We start from the raw sequence: 16,319 nt of genomic DNA on the forward strand, positions 1-16,319 counted from the left end.
TTTTTATTTATTACTTAGCTCCACAAATTGATTCCGTGCACTCATAACTCTAGTTTTCCACGACTTCGGGAACAAAACCGCCCGGGCGCGAGTGGTGCCTACCTGGACAGCCGCGGCGGCGATGCGTCCTTTGGCGTGCACCTTGGCGAGGTCGTAGCGTTTGGAGCGGCGGGTCAGGCACCCCGCCGCAATCTTCGCAGCTCTAGCGACCAGCTCCGACATGGCGCATCACAACATCGCGCACAATCGACGCTCCTCTTCTTGCGCTGCCGGCACAACCGATTGACGGCGTCGGCAAACCACTCACTCTGTCGCAGCTGCCTTCCGAGCACCAAGCCGATCACACTGCAACCACGACGGCGAGCGACAACAATGGCGATAAAGGCAGTCAGCCAGAGAAGAAAAAAAACAGCAGAAATTTGGTGCACGGAGTCGAGATGAGGACGGTTGGGCACAAGGGGTGATCGTCGCTGGTCGGAGAACAAAACGGGACGATCGCCAAGCTTCCTGGCGGTTCCACGGAGAAGAGGAGCACGTACTACACCGCCACTCTTGTGAACAATGAGCGATTCCGACCGCAGCGCACTCGGCAATGACTCGGCAGCGGGGTTTAACGTGAGAGGAGCAGTGCACCAAGTCGTGCGGCGGTGCCGGGAACAATGCAGATCCGGGTCACAACTTTACAGACAAAACGCCAGGCCGCCCGTTCAAATTCGCTCGGGCGGACTTGTTGACATCGGCGAGCGACGAAAGGAAAAGAAAAAAATAGGGAACAGAAGTCCCGCTTCAGCGTGCGCCTTGATGATCTTCATTTAAGGAATCCGCCATCGCTACATTAGGGCTCCGTTCGAATATAGCCGGGAAACGAAACTCTCAGAATATGCCTTGAGATACAAGAGACCCTCGAAGATCACAATGAGATCCTATGGCGTGACGGGACAATGTTTCAGTGAAGAAGATCAGCACAGCGTCAGCTCTCAACCGCAGCTCCAACAACTGCCAGTAGATCCAAGTTGAGGCGGCGACCCCAGAGGATCACACGGTGTGCCCTCGACCGTTGCAGCGCCGAGACACGGACACTCACTCACAGCATACTCGTCGCTGGGCAACGACACAGCGCGGCCGTCCGTGCAGGCGGCAGCGTCGTCTGTCCCGGCACCCGCCCACTCGAGAGGCGGTCGGCCCGCTCGCGCTTATCAATCACACGGTGAGAAGAGGCTGGGAGAGGAAGATCCGCCCCGCTTCCGCAGGTCGTCGCCGCGCTCGACGGGCTGACGCTGGGCGAAAGTCACCGCTGCTCGGCGGTGAGAAGAGACGAGCCTCGCTTCCTGCCTTTTTTTTTCCTTCCTTGGGTTCGAACCTCGCGACCGCCCAGTGCACCGACAAGGTTCGGGGAACGAGAGACCAAGGAATCCGGCGCCGGCTCTCTCGGCGTCTGTCACCGACTCGCATCGGCCGCGGCCGAGGTGGCACAGATCGCGTTACGCGACCGTTGAGCTACGGGGCCTCTCTCCTTTTGCACCGACACCGATCTCCTGCTGCACCTCCCGCCTGCCGCTTCCGGTCGGAGGGAGGCCGAGGGGGGCGATAGCGGCTAGCTTCCTTCACACAGGCGGCAGACGTTGGCTGCTCTCTGGTGATTCCTAACCCAGGACGCCTCTGATTCCGAGAAAAAGGCGAGCGAAAGTCGACAACTCGGACAGAGTCTGCCTCTGGCTGGTGGAACACTGGGACGGAACTCTCACCGACTGAGATGACGCGTGACAAGCCGGTAGAGCCGAAATAACGGAGGGTAGAAACAGTGCTACGCTACTCTGAAAGACTCTTCGAGCTTGAAAGCTGACACTTCGAGAGGAGAGATGCGCGAACTGGAGACGGACGACGTATCTCTAAAACATGGCTGTGCACCCTACTTGGCGCTGCAGACAGGGCCAGTCACTGCAGTATGACCCAGTGTGCGCCGAGCCAGCCAAACATATCGGCGTCCGCGCTCGTCAAGGTCGGCGGTATCGTTCATCCAGCAGGCAGACGTGGTCGCACCGTATCCGTATGCTGCACTAAGATGCTCCCAACGCGGCCGTCCCACACCACCGCTTCCAGAGAGGCCGGCGCGCGTAGAAACGGGGCCGCGGTCTCGATGCCCCACCCTCCGCAGCGCTGCGACTGTCAGCCGCAAGCAGCCGACGAGCGGCACACACCAAAGGCAAACAGCTCCACGCTGCACACACGGGGACGGATCTGGCGGTGCAACAGGCGAGGTCGGCGTCGCAGCCACGACGCGGAACGCCGATCCCGTCGCACGTCAAGCGGCGAACACGGACGAACCGGCGGCGGCTGTTGATACGGCGCTTCGGGGGAGCCCTCTTTTCTGCGCGCCGGAAGTCGGCTGGCCTCGGTGCACGCTCGGATCCAACGACGCAGTCAGCGGCGTAAGCACCGGCAGCCCGGAAGTTCTTTCCGATCTCGACCACCGGGTAGCTAGGTGCTAGGAGTCGCCGTTACGTCCTCTTATTTCCGGTCGACTACAGGCGTGACCCAACTGGCACTGGCGGTGCATAACCGGCGCTGCTTCGGTTCTTCTTTCGAGAGATGGGTGTCACGCTACGGATTCTACTCAGCGCAGGGTGGAGGAGACAAGTCTGTTCGCCGCAGCATCGACTCCGTGAAAGTTGGAAGAGGCACGCACGCACCACGTACGCAGCTGCACAAGTCGGGGAAAAAAACGTCGGCGGTTGCAAGTCAGCTGGCAGCAGAGCCGCTTGCAGGCGCCCGTCGAGCGCGAAGCCCCAGCGGGCATGCGTCCCCCTCGTGGGCCGGGGAGAAGAAGCCTCTTGGATGGCGGGGAACCAGGTTACTGGAACTAACGACTCGGGCCAGCGGCCCTGGCGGCAAAGGTACACACAACACACCACCGCCGCCGGCTCGCTCCACGGAGCGAACCCCTCTGCTAGCGCGCCGTCCGCCGCTGACGCCGACGACCGGGGAGGAGGGAGGCGCGACGTCGAAACCTGTTGCGCCGAGGGCAGACACGCCAGGAATGCGCTTCACGAGGCACGCACAACGGTTTATTCTCTCGTTTTCCCACCGGCGGATATATGTGGTACATACGGCACAGGGCACATGTACGCTCGCACGCGCGCTTTCATAGCGGACCGCCGCTGCCAAAACGGAATACCGCTAACGGTTCGCCGGCTCCCATCCAAACAAGCAATAGACCGCACATGCGGGCAAGGGCAGGGTCTCGCGAAGAGGCACACACCCTCCCCTCGAGCAACGCTACCTTGCAGCTCGCACCCATCTGTATGGGCAGGTGCCACGGCGTGCGTACGTATCCGCTCACTTTGTGAATGAGGCGGCCCCCCGACTGCGCGAGCGGAAACGAAGGGTAAGCAAGGACCATTGGGGGTAAGCATTGCATAGCCAGGCGAACACGGAGCAGCTGTCGGAGATGAGCGGAAACTGGGCTCGACTTGGAAGGGCATACGGGAGCAGAGATAATGGATAAAAGTGCGCAGGTAGACCCGAGCTGCACGAAGACATATTATTATCTCCGGCCCGAGTAAGACGTACCTTTAGAGTTTTCTGTGGTAGTGGTGGCGGGCAGCTTCGCCTACCTCACAAGGTATCTTTAGTACACGGATTCCGAATAACTTAATCTCTCTCCAATACCAACATTCCCGAAGAAGACCCGAATCGGAAAGTAACTGACTCCACTTGAAAAGTAGGTTGTCACTGCCCGAACGCAAAGTGAATAAAAAAGATTTGTGCAAGTCGTGCAAGACAGTGAGGGGTACCAGCCCAGACAGGGCGCAACAAACAAAGAAACAAATACTTTGCGCCCGCCCGCTTTGTTTGTACATCCCTCTTCCTGCATCTTTTCTGTTTTTGTTTTGCCTTCCGGGTCTTTGCTTTTGTCTCACGGCCTAGCCTCGTGAGCGTCATTTCCTGCTAACTTTGCTTTGTTCAGTTTCCTCTAAAGCTCCGCTAAACACGGGGATTACCGGTCAACCGTTGCACAACCGTAATTTACCGGCAAGATCACTAGATAAATAAAATTTTCAGGACAAGTGACCCGCGCATTGACACAGCCCGTCGTCCGCTTGCATAATAAGCGTGGCGCGTACAGCAGAAGAGGGGCTACAGTTCGCGCCGTACGTGCATCTAGTTCATGGAATCTATTTATACGGATGGGCTTCTTCAACGTAGATTAAACGGCATGCACGCAGCAAAATTCTTCTTGCCCTTCTCCTCTATCGGAAATTACACTGTAGGTGACGCGATCACCAAAACGGGTGTCCCGCAATAATTTTGCTTGAAAGATACCGCAAACACAACAACAACAAAAAAAAGGCCTGGCATGAATGGCATAACGACATGAACATACAAGTTGGGTTTTATAACGAAGTCAGCGGGACGGCAAAAAAATTCGTTATAAGCGGTATTTTGATATAAGCGACCTCTCCAGAAAAGCTAAACCAGTTGAGCTTTAATTACGCCACAGCTTCGAGCAATCAAAGCACAATGTATTCGGGGAAGCAAAACTTCATTCAGGTGCAAAAAATGCAGTGAGCTTTGGCTGTTTCAAGTTCTTACCGGGCGCGAGCAACCCCTGCTCAGTGCTCCCATTTGTCCAAGCAATGCATGAAGCTGGGGTCTCCGTCCACAAATAGTAGCAGCGGCAGTGACCTTTTTAATAAGGCGGCGTGCGGGTGTCACGAAACCCTACGAGAGTTTTGCTCTGGAAAGCTCCGCAAATGACGTGGCTCAAAACCGAGGCTGTGTTTGTTGAGCGAAAAAAAAAACGCAATAACGAAAACTGACCGGTTTTGCACAAGGGGCTTTGCATGATCACAGGGTAATTTTCCCCCTAGGTGTGCAGCCGTGCAGTTTGCAACACTAGAGTATTTTGTCGCCCCGTTGCCGACGACACTGCTAATTCTACGGTTCAAGTGTCGGTGTTTGCGCACCGTCACGTCCACGCTATCATGAAAACTGACCGGTTTTGCACAAGGGGTTTTGCGTGATCACTGGGTAATTTTCCCCCTAGGTGTGCAGCCGTGAAGTTTGCAACACAAGAGTATTTTGTCGCCCCGTTGCCGACGACACTGCTAATTCTACGGTTCGAGTATCGGTGTTTGCGCACCGTCGCGTCCCCGCTATTGACCAATGTCAAGCAACGAAATCCAATGACCCTACTGCGCATTTGGACCATTTGTCTAAATCGGGATGGCTATTATCGAGCTCGAGCATGACCGGCTCGAGAAACTCGCAGGGGAAACACCAGCTTACGTTGACCGCCATGTTCACAGCCTAACTCTCCGCTGGTTCGACGTCGCTCGGCCATGCTGCCGCTCGCCATTTCGCTGTAAGAGGGTCAAGCTCTTTGTGCGCTTCGAGCTATGCGGCCTAAAATGCATGCGTTCGGGTTGGGACCAGAATATATATATATATATATATATATATATATATATATATATATATATATATAACACAGAAATAAGGGTTGGCAGTCGAGAAAACCTCGGAAAGCAAAGGGGAGGATGTGGTAGATCATTGAAACAGATTAAGAATTTGGAAAGAAAGAAAGAAAGTGAAGAAAAAATGCCCGCCAGGTGGGATCCGAACCCACGACCTCCAGAATACCGGTCTGGTGCGGGCAAGGGCAGGGTCTCGCGAAGAGGCACACACCCTCCCCTCGCGCAACGCCTGTATGGGCAGGTGCCACGGCGTGCGTACGTATCCGCTCACTTTGTGAATGAGGCGGCCCCCCGACTGCGCGAGCGGAAACGAAGGGTAAGCAAGGACCATTGGGGGTAAGCATTGCATAGCCAGGCGAACACGGAGCAGCTGTCGGAGATGACGGAGATCGCACCAGACCGGTATTCTGGAGGTCGTGGGTTCGGATCCCACCTGGCGGGCATTTTTTCTTCACTTTCTTTCTTTCTTTCCAAATTCTTAATCTGTTTCAATGATCTACCACATCCTCCCCTTTGCTTTCCGAGGTTTTCTCGACTGCCAACCCTTATTTCTGTGTTATTTTCAACGAGCCCCTCATTTCCTATTCTGATTCGCTATATATATATATATATATATATATATATATTGTAAGGAGACAGGACGCTTTCCCCAGGGCGGCAACATATAGAACGGTTCCACCTTTACTTGTCAGATCGTGACTCAACATGCAGGTCACTTATGATGATGATCATGTACAGATGACGATTATAATAGTTATGTACAAGTGAGACATTGACCACACCGGTGGACGGTGGATAGGCACAGTCTACGACAATGCCACGATTCATTGAAGTCTACGAGTACACGAGTAAGCGCTCACAATATATATATATATATATATATATATATATATATATATATATATATATATATATATATATATATATATATATATATATATACTGGGGTCTTTAGGGGTATTGTGTGTAAATAAATAAATATATATAGTTCACGTTTCTTTTTTTTTTCGTGGTTGAGAGAGGAGAGGGTGGCTGTCTGTGGAGCTCAACTGCATGCTATACGTGTAAGAACCAACGGGAAATATGAGCGTAGTTACTCATACCTCGACGTTGCCAATAACTAACAGGGACAGCACCCTGAAGGCCGTGACGACACAACGCGACTGCTGGAGGGACTCGTGGAAGCGACTCATCCAGGTGGGCGCTGCGGGGGCACCGTCTTTCGCCTCAGTCTCGCCTTTAATTGTTGGAGTCTAGCGGAAAAAGGAAGCTGAATTTTAATATCGAGCCGAGAGGCAGTGAGAACTTTCCGAAAATTCGCTGTTTGTTGTTATTTTTTCAAACGTGCATGCTTTAGAAGGTGGCGCATACGTACGTCCTTTTCCCAAACTCGTGAAAAGAATCGCAGACGCCAGTCACGCCACACGGCATTTACTGGCCATTACTTGCGGGGGAGGAGTGCAAGTGTTGCTGGCTCACCGGCCAGCTCAGACCATCGCCTGCAGCCGTAGGTCGCGAACAGGCACCGCTTCGCTCTCCGGTGGGCCGAAAATGAGCAACCGCTGCGCGTCAGAGGACTGGCGATTGGAATGCAGACACCGTATACGTTTGCAGGCCCAACCTGTTTAGTGGCTCACGGGCTTAGCATGATGCAACCATGCGGGTATTCACGTGACAAGCTCAGCTGATGTCAGATGTTCTGCTAAATGTAAGTGCAATCCACCCCCTCCGTTCTATTTTTGCCAATGTCTGTACAGAACAACTGTCTCCATTCTTCGCAGCCTTATTGTCTCAAGGTGAATCAAACCGTCTTGCATGAATGAATGAACGAATGCGGCTCACCTCAGGCTAAACAGGTGTAAAAGTATAACAAGCCTTTCTACAGCTCTGAGGCAGATTTAGCAAAAGCTATTGCCCATGCAGCTTACACAAAGACATCTCGAAACTTCGTCCCATTTTCCGAGTAAAAACATTTACTCTTTGTAAACGAAGAGACACGGAAACAGGGAGAGAGCAGTCGTTCGAATTTTTTTTTTTGCCCCTTTACCTGATTTTAGAAACGCTACAGAAATGTATGCAGGTAATCTACCAAGGTAGCTTCATGCACGAGAATTCTGACTGTTCTCGTCTGCATTTTCTCAACCTTAAGAAATGCGGCGAGTAAGAGCTGCAGCAGATCTCCGCGGGAGACCATAAGCGATGCAAGATCTGAAAGCTTTTAACCCTGGATGCCAGTTGGGAAAACTGCGTGCGGAGCGTCGGTAAAAAATAGTCATGAACTGGGGACCAAAACGAACACCGAAAACCGTCGAATGGCTGCAGCCAGGTAGAACTCCCAGAAAGCTAAAGAAGAAATGCGAACGAGGAAAACTATACGGGGGGGACCGCAGGATAAACAAAAAAGAGCAGTAAATTAGAACGCTCGTTAATAAGGTTTAGCGATATAATGAAGAAGAAAAAGACGCAGCGGTCCTATTAGGGAGATATAGGCCGATGCCCTGAAAGTAAGCCCGTATGCGGCGTGTACGCGCGTAGAGATGCTTAGCCTGGACGCGGGGACGCATCGCGGCGCAGCGTTCAAGGGCGTATTGGGCCGAAGAGAGATGGTTTCACAACAGCGGCCACGCCTCGCTTCTGTGCGACGGCAGCGCTGAAGCCGACAAGGAGGGAGGGGACACCCTTGAGCGTCTTTTGAGCGGCTTCGCGAGGGACGAGGGCAACATTTAAGGCGACTGCGAACGGCGAGTCGCGGCGCCACCCTTGACGGCGTACGTACATGCACCACACGCCGTATTTCGAGCGCCGCGGGGGTCCGACAACATGGGAATTTTTCGCCGTTCGGCACTGGCAAGCGCTAGTGCCGCTTAGGCATAAGGCGAACACGCGACGGGCAACATGCCTACAAGTGAATTCGAAAGTAAATTAAACTTGGGACGAAACCTGGGCTAGAGGCTCGCAGCAGTGGCGGGCTACGCATCGATAATTTAGGCCCCCTGGGATCTTCCACGTGCGCCCAAATCTCGACCACGAAGGCGTCCACGTTTGTCACCTGTTTCGGTAAAAACAGCCATGGCGCGGCCGGTATTCAAAACCCGCGACTTCAAGGGCAAGCTCGCCGCCAGGGACCTGTAGCAGCATTCCGGTATACCGTAAACACTCGTTATAGATGAGTCATTCGGACAGCAGAGTGACGTCTTTATAAGCGGTACATCGTTAGAATTGGGGATTGTTTTCTTTCCCTGAATGCAGTTCGGATGGCGAAAACTTCAAATTTAATCGCCAACTTCAAACAAATAATCCAGATATTAAGGAAAACAGACGAAGCAGCAGCGACCCACCAACCACCTTCCGGCCATTCTTCTATGACTAGAGCCACTAGAGCTCATTTAGTGGCTCTATCTATGACGTCACATAATCTCTTTGCGTGACTGGGCGCCCCAGGCCTAAGCCGCCGCCAAGAAACATGACTCGGCGCCGGGGGCCTTCGTCTGATGCTATCACTTGAACGCCTAGTGCAGCTAGCAGACTGGAAACTGAGTTTTTAGTGCTGGCCCATATTATGCATATTACGTTACTGCAGCGCGAAATTTGGACGTTTCTTCGATATTTCTCGCCTTTTTTCGGTAGAAATACGTGTTTAGTGGCTGGAGTTGAGCTGAATGAGCTACCAAATGTTAGTTCTTTACAACTGAACACAGACATATTTTGCCTTCACGGCCCTTTTACAATAGAGCTCGGTCTACGGTGTTATGGAAAGGGGGGGGGGGGTGGAACATACCACGCGTGGTGCGGACGTAACAGTAGCTGTATACAAACAACCACGGAGCAAGCTCAGATGGCGGAAGAAGAGACAGCAGAGCTACCCGCGAGGCCATCGGATGCATGGGCGTCACCGTTGTCCCGTGGCGACAGGGAACGGTGCCAAAAGTCAGGCAGCGGTAGAGCCGCGCCCGAGGGCCTAACTATAGTGTCGTACGGACGGACGGGTGGTTTCCGGGCGAAAAGCAAGAATGACAACAGCGACAAACCACCGGGAGGCGTGTGTTGTTCAGAAACAAAGCGCCTGTTGTCGAGCTGCGCGGACTGGGGTGTGTCACGTGTACCCCCGCGTCGAACAACGTTCTGTTAGGCAACCGTTCATGCTAATAACTTGTCGGAATACCTGCGCGTTTTCCCTCGGCCTTCACGGGCGAAGCACTTGTTTGCCATTTCAAGACCGTCGGTCGCATACACGACGCGTCCAGCCTGGGCCACCGCTCGCTATTTAACGCCACACGAGGCATTCAGAGAAGAACATAAGATGGAGAAAAAAAAAGCCAGCATTGAAGAAACTCCGCAGCCTCCTGCCGCTGCGTAGTTTGCCGCTTTTATTTAAAGTTTCGTAATTCAGAATTCCTGACAAAAAGACAGAAATGGACCACGAGATTTGACAGTAAACATGAGCGAGACAAAAGCGAAAACGGAAACAACGAGTGAGCCCGCGTGGTGCTCCTTTTTTTTTTTTTTTTTAAGGGTTTAACGCGCCGACGCAACGCAGGCGATGAGGCGCGCCGTAGTGGAGGGCTCCGGATTCATTTTGACCACCTGGGGATCTTTAACGTACGGCGAAATCTCGTACACACGGGCGTTTTTGCTTTTCGCCTCCATCAGAAAAGCGGTGGTGCTCCTTCTGCTAGCACTGAGCTTGGGGAACGCGATCGACGGGGGACAGGATCTCATAAGTGACCAACGCCTTCCCATAGCCGCTGAGATTGTGCTAAAAATCACCGTGAAGCTGCTTGGGGAGGCAGTAAACATAGCCTCTGTACAGACGTTTTTCTTGTTTAAATGTGATTATGCAAGCGCGCTCGTCTGATGTTCGGGTCCTAACCAATAGGGGAAAAAAGAAAGGGTGGGGGGGGGGGGTTGAAGAGGTGCACGGTGCTGTGCAAGACAAAGGAGGGAGCAATACCTAAGATCTACTCTTCCGCACGCGGGGTGAGTGACGATCAACATTTCGGCGCTGTGCGAATGGCAGGTTGAACTCAAGGTAGAGAATAAACGACGAATCCTATCCTTGCGTACACGAGCAATGAGGGCAAATGCGGCCTCCAACCCCTCCCCGTGAAATCAAAAGCCCCTGCCAAGTTGGCATGAACCGAACATAAAGGAGTCTCCCAAGTGTTGTGTCAGCACTGATGTGACATGCCAGCCTCATCGCAACCAGGTAGACACCCGAATCATCGTCACCCTAAATGGTCGAAAACAACAACAACAACAACAACAAAAACGCCAGCAAAGTGACGCAACAGTTAACCTGGCCAGAAAATACAGAGGATAAAAACACCCCGAGCCCACACTTTCGATCGGGTTCAATTTCTAGATACCGCTCCAGCGCCGATTAATCAGCAGGTTAACTTGTCTCCACCCCACGCAACCCCTTGTCCGACGATTAATTCCAATGCACGATTTGTAGGGCCGTGGCGAAGACATCGCCGGCTGGCTGAAGACACTGTTTCGGCTGAAGTAAGTGCCGCTCATGGAAGAAGCTTCGGTGCACACTGCGGGGTGACGCTGCGCCATGGGATCCGCTCTCGCCAGCGCGCACCCCCGATGTGTTCCAGAGTATCCACGCCGAGTCAAGGAGGTCTGGCGTGGCCACAAAGGCTTCACCCACTTTCAGCCAGCCCACTCCGCAGTGCGGCAAAAACCAGACTGCTGCTTTCCCGACCGTTTCCAATTCATTACCGCCAACTGCTGCAGCGTTGCGCCGGTGGTGTTCGTTCTACCCGATTTCTATCGGGGACGTCGGCGGCGATGTGTGTATACGTCCCACTTTTGCTCCGCGTTCCCAGTGTCTGCAAGCTACGCGTCGCGAAAAAAGAAGGGGGGGGGGGGGGGGGAACAATCACGACGAACGGCGTATTGGTGCCTGCTTTGTCTGGGCGCCGCACCGGTGGGAGTATCTGCGCTGCTCATCTATGGCTGCTCTCGTGTCGCCCGCGGCAGTGTTCCGAATAAAACTCCCGAGGACACCGGGGCACTTCTTGTGAACGCAAGAGCATTATTCTCCCTTTGCCTAACGAATACGCCTGTACTGCGGGCGCCGCGCGGAGACCCCGAGCTCGCTGGAGATAGCTGCGCCGCTGGGTGAGGCACGGAGTAGTGAAACGCTCCATTATCATCATCATCGTCATCATCAACAACAACAACATCGTCGTCGTCGTCGTCATTTTTATTTCGAGTGTTTTCCTCCTCAGATTCGTTATTATGACTACGAGCTCCGGCCGATCGGCCTCGTCAGGCATGTGCATAACGTTTGGTACGCCTAACGTTAGGCCTAACGACGAGCCAAGCAACGTGAAACTTACTGAACGTGAAGCTGAAGGTACCGGTTGCCGAACTTGGACTTCGTAGCTTAACGTTAGGCCTTACGTCGGCCGAATTCGGCAAAGTAACTGCATTTGGCTGACCTGAGCGTGAAGAAAGTTTATATTTATCGCGCATGCTCTATGTACTTGCATACACTCATCCGCTGAAAGCCACCGACGCTAGAGTGCGTGGGTGAAAACGCGATACAGTTAGTGGGCAGAGAACAGCTTCGCTCGATCGACACATCGTGGGTGCGCAATTATATAAAATCTCTGGGTTAGGTCCCCACCCTAGTGTATACGGACCAACGATTTAGTATGGCGCGTAATCCAGGTGCAGCTTGGACAATATAACCACCGAAATGAGAATTTTCGCGCGTTTTTAACTGTTTAGAATTGGTAATATACCTGTATATTTTTGTCTATTCCAGTTCAGCCCAGTGTTCCTGCACCCTGATCTCTGAAGAAGAATTTCAAGGCAACAATCAAACGACTTCAAGTAAAACCAGCTACCTAAAGAGCACCGAACTGCACGAAAGAAAGCGATCCCCATTTATATCATATGCCCTGAGCGCTGTACGCCCATATGTTTCATGGGAGGTATTGTTTTTGCATTGGTGCCTTCAACTGAGTTCTCCTCCGAAGAGTATAGCGGAAAAGGTTCGTCAGGAGGTTTTACCGGCTTCGCTTATGCGGGAATGTGCAATTCGAAAAAGTCTCAGTCGTCCATATCAAGCATTCAGCTTGACAAAGGGCGCCGCATTTCCTGCACCCAGAAAGCAAGAGTGCCAAGAGTAGCGCTTACTCCTCTTCCTGTTGGGAAATGGTTCTGGACGTATACGAATGCTTTGAAAAACAGAAGCTTAGTGCTGTTTTTATTCCATTTTTCTAGATAAATACAAACGTTGTGGTAAATAGGTGCACCTACAAGATTTATAATACAATATGCAAATTACACTGACCGTGTTTTGTGGTGCTGGTGAATGCGGGCTAAAACGCACACATAATAGGCCTCTTGGAAAACCAAACCACGCTGCAATTCTTTTGTCATTATCAATTCAGACCGACAAGAACTACGACAACGTTGTATACAAATGTGCACTGTAATCCGCAAGCTAATGGGTGTGGCATAAACAGCTTTCGAGCTTTATTGTCGCACACAGAAAATGATAAAATCTAATGTCAAGTATGAAACCCTCTGTCAAGCTGTGTACTCTACTGGCGTCGATCAATGGCTAAAGGTTGCCTATAAAGTATTTGCACATGTAATAATGCGAAGTTTGCAGCTGTACGGTGCACCGTCGGTGTCATTTGCGTACGTAATTGGACATGTGAGAATGTGGCATACGGCCCTAAGCACGTTGTCGTGCTAGCTAGCCTAAGGGGGCTGTATATAGTGCAGACAACAAAGCCAAAAGAAGCATACAACTACGCGGCTGCTTCTTTTTATCGAGTTCGACGTTCACATGGCTGCGGAAGGACCCTATGCGCATAAATGGGTACATGAGAATCTCCCGACCTGGCACTGGCCTTTATCGGGGACGACAGCACTTGGGAAGTCAACCCGGCTACACAGGAAATAGCTTCCATGGAAGGGGCCGACGCGAAGTGAACTTTTTTTTTCTTCTCTTTTTACGTGTTCAGCTTTAACATGTCCGCAGAAATGTATTTTCTGTTCAAGCAATTAACACTACTAATGAGCAGTTGCCGAGGGACATCAGACATCATTGCAGCTCTTCAGTTAGACGAGGCTATTTAACCTTTTTTTTAACTGTAAAAACTTCATCCCGCCTGCATCTTCTGGATGCTGTGTGCGGCCTAGCTAAGTGTGAGGAAGAAATTGCACGCTGCATATGTCTCAACGTGTTCGTGAAGACATCGAACATGTATGATATGTGTGTTTCCTTGCTTGGATACCCTCCCTCCCTCCTCCTCCTCCTCCTCCTCCTCCTCCTCCTCCTCCTCCTCCTCCTCCTCCTCCTCCGGAGCAGAGTAAGCGCGGGAATTTTCGGATGTATTTTCCCCACTTAACATGCCCAGCGCAGAACCGGAGCCAAATCAAGCTAACGTTACGACACATCGCGCGGCATTGTGCTCCAAACTGCGCAGCGATTCCCCTCACGTTACATCACGACGGTATATACGGAAATGAAGTACGCGAACGAGAAACAATCAGCGAATCGTGCGCGCTCCTTCCTCGGTGATAAAAATGGCAGACCGGAAACAGTGCTTGGAGAGAGGGCGCGCCTTAAAATAAAACCAGCGCTCGCCCCCGCAATCTGCGGGAATCCTTGGCGATCATTTTAATGGCGAATGACGGAGCGCGCCGACCCATGGTACCGGCAAGTTTCGCAAGACGACCGAAAGATTCGGCGCGTGACGTCTCTCTGCATCCGCGATGCAAGTGACAAAAATGATTCGTAACCAGAAAATGAAAGCGGGAGGGGGGCATGAGACACAAAGAACGACTTCAAACATTCTCGGCGAATTGCGAGCTGGGGCGGCCTGGAGCCTTGCGGGACGGGGCGCAACATCAAACCTGACCACAGCATATACCGTCACAAGGAAGGGAAATGAGACGTGCCAGTGAAAGGAACAAACGCAGCAGTCTGTGCTATCAGCACGCGGTCACCACCAAAGCTGCACGCCGTTAAAAACATGACTTATACGTCTATCACTTGAAAGTGCATTGTGAGTAGATTACATATCAATAGGCATTATTTTAAGTATAAGTAACAGTGTGAGGGTGTATGCATGTATCTTTCAGGGATGACCGCCGTCAAAACTGAAGAGAAATAAAGTTTGCTCATATCTTTCACCTAAATTATGTGCCATGTAGTGCGCTAAAAACATTCGCTGATAATTTTCGGGCAGTGGAATGATATGATTTCTTTTTTTTTTTTTTTTTTTTTCAACGTCAAGAGTGACCCACCTAGGGTTACCAACTCTTCAATGAAGGTGGTGGGGAGAGGGAGGTGGGTAGCGTACTCTAACATAGAGAGGCAACGAAACCAGTTTTTTTTATTGCGGTATCTTAGAGACAAATCCATTGTTTATTTATTGTTGCGGCCTCTTGCAGTAGTACTTCAGCTGTCTGCTGCTGCTCGCAACTCTTGCTCTTGCTGGATAATGTACCCGCTAAAGTTGTTGCCCTTCACGCGGAAGATCAACTTTACCTATATACCTCTGTCCGGACAAGTTCGAGCTAACTTCATGATCCGTAGCGCGACGCGCCTTTTTGAGCGTGCGTTGGATCACATAAAAATTTCCAACTGGATGGTCCGGAACAAATCCTGGACATATAGCTGTCCTGACAAGGACGGAGCGGGGCTCAGGACGCTGTGTGAAAAGTCGGGACAGTGCCGCAAAATCCGAGACGGTTGGCAACCCTAGACCCACCAGGAGCGGGTACAAGTGGTTACATCTTCATTCGCGTCAAAGCAATGTTAAAAAGATAATAAAACATCCGCGGGAAGTATCTCGGGCTTTTGGGCCACAAAAAGAGATGGATTCAGGAAGGTTGCGGCACAGGGCTTCTGCATTAAGCGCGGCTTAATATTCGCTAACGGGGGGAAGGGGAGGGGGGTGCTCACGACAGGGGGTAAACAGCGCTGGAGACGGGGCCGACCCAACGACGGAGCTGGCGTGACCGTGGGGACGAGACGCGACGACGCAGCAGTGCGCCCACGCCGAAGAGGCTGACGCGACGACGCTGCACTTAACCCCGTTTTATACGAGATGCGTAGAAGTCGTCACCGCGGCCGGCCCATTACGCAAGTCGACGGCACGACGCCCCACCTCGAACGAGGAGCTGTTGCGTTCGTCTCACCCCGGTGCTACTGCTAGCCAATAAAATGAAGAACCGAGCTGTTAAACTTGAATTCGTTTTTTTTTTTCCATTCGGAAGTTTCCTCTGCCGCATATTACGGTGATATGTAACGGTGAATGAGGCGGGAAAAGTTGCTTTTAGAGGCAAATTAAAAAGGTCGCAGTGGTTAGGCCTATCGAGCGAGCGTTTTTGCAGTTAAGTCTAAACCTGGTCGCCGACATTTAAGGCTAAAAGCTAGTATGTCATACCCCAAAATATAAAAACCTTGCTGCAGTACATTACAGTACAGTGACTAACAGACTCAGCAAAGAAAGTTTTTAAACCAACGCGTAGAACTATCATCAAGAAGCGCGTGGAAATAAACTCAGAACATTCCTTTATTGACATCTTCTGCACTTCGTGTCGGAAATATTAACGGCCAGGCTCATGAATTCAAGCCTGAGCCTGGACCGGGACCACGGCTTCGAGCCCGGGCCAGGTCCGGGTCCGCCGATAAACGCTTCAGGCGGCCTGACCCCGGCCTTCGGGTCGGCAAGGGCCCGTGCAGTGTTCTACTCTCGCTTTCGGAGCAACGGGGATTGTATCAGAAGTCAGGAAAAAAATGAGTTTGGCTTTTACGGGAAACTAATTTGAATGTTTCCTTAGCAGCCGTGTATGTGTGCC

At 51.9% G+C, this 16,319-nt stretch overlaps 1 protein-coding gene across 11 annotated transcripts in view; it reads right to left on the reverse strand.

The window, feature by feature from the left end:
- Baz (par-3 family cell polarity regulator) overlaps positions 1-16,319 on the reverse strand; it is a 229,505-nt gene that overhangs the window by 74,279 nt on the left and 138,907 nt on the right. The window contains exon 1 of one of the 11 annotated variants that reach the window (XM_077699147.1): positions 103-2,942. The exons of the other annotated variants lie outside the window; for them this stretch is intronic. Within the exon in view, the coding sequence (XP_077555273.1) occupies positions 103-222 (120 nt within the window). The 5' untranslated portion in view covers positions 223-2,942. Of the gene's footprint in view, positions 1-102; positions 2,943-16,319 lie in introns of those variants that run through there. 11 annotated transcript variants of the gene reach the window in all.

Source organism: Haemaphysalis longicornis, unplaced genomic scaffold (assembly GCF_048455015.1).
Source record: "Haemaphysalis longicornis isolate Haplotype H1 unplaced genomic scaffold, Haemaphysalis longicornis Haplotype H1 scaffold_2, whole genome shotgun sequence".
Lineage (NCBI taxonomy): Eukaryota > Metazoa > Arthropoda > Arachnida > Ixodida > Ixodidae > Haemaphysalis > Haemaphysalis longicornis.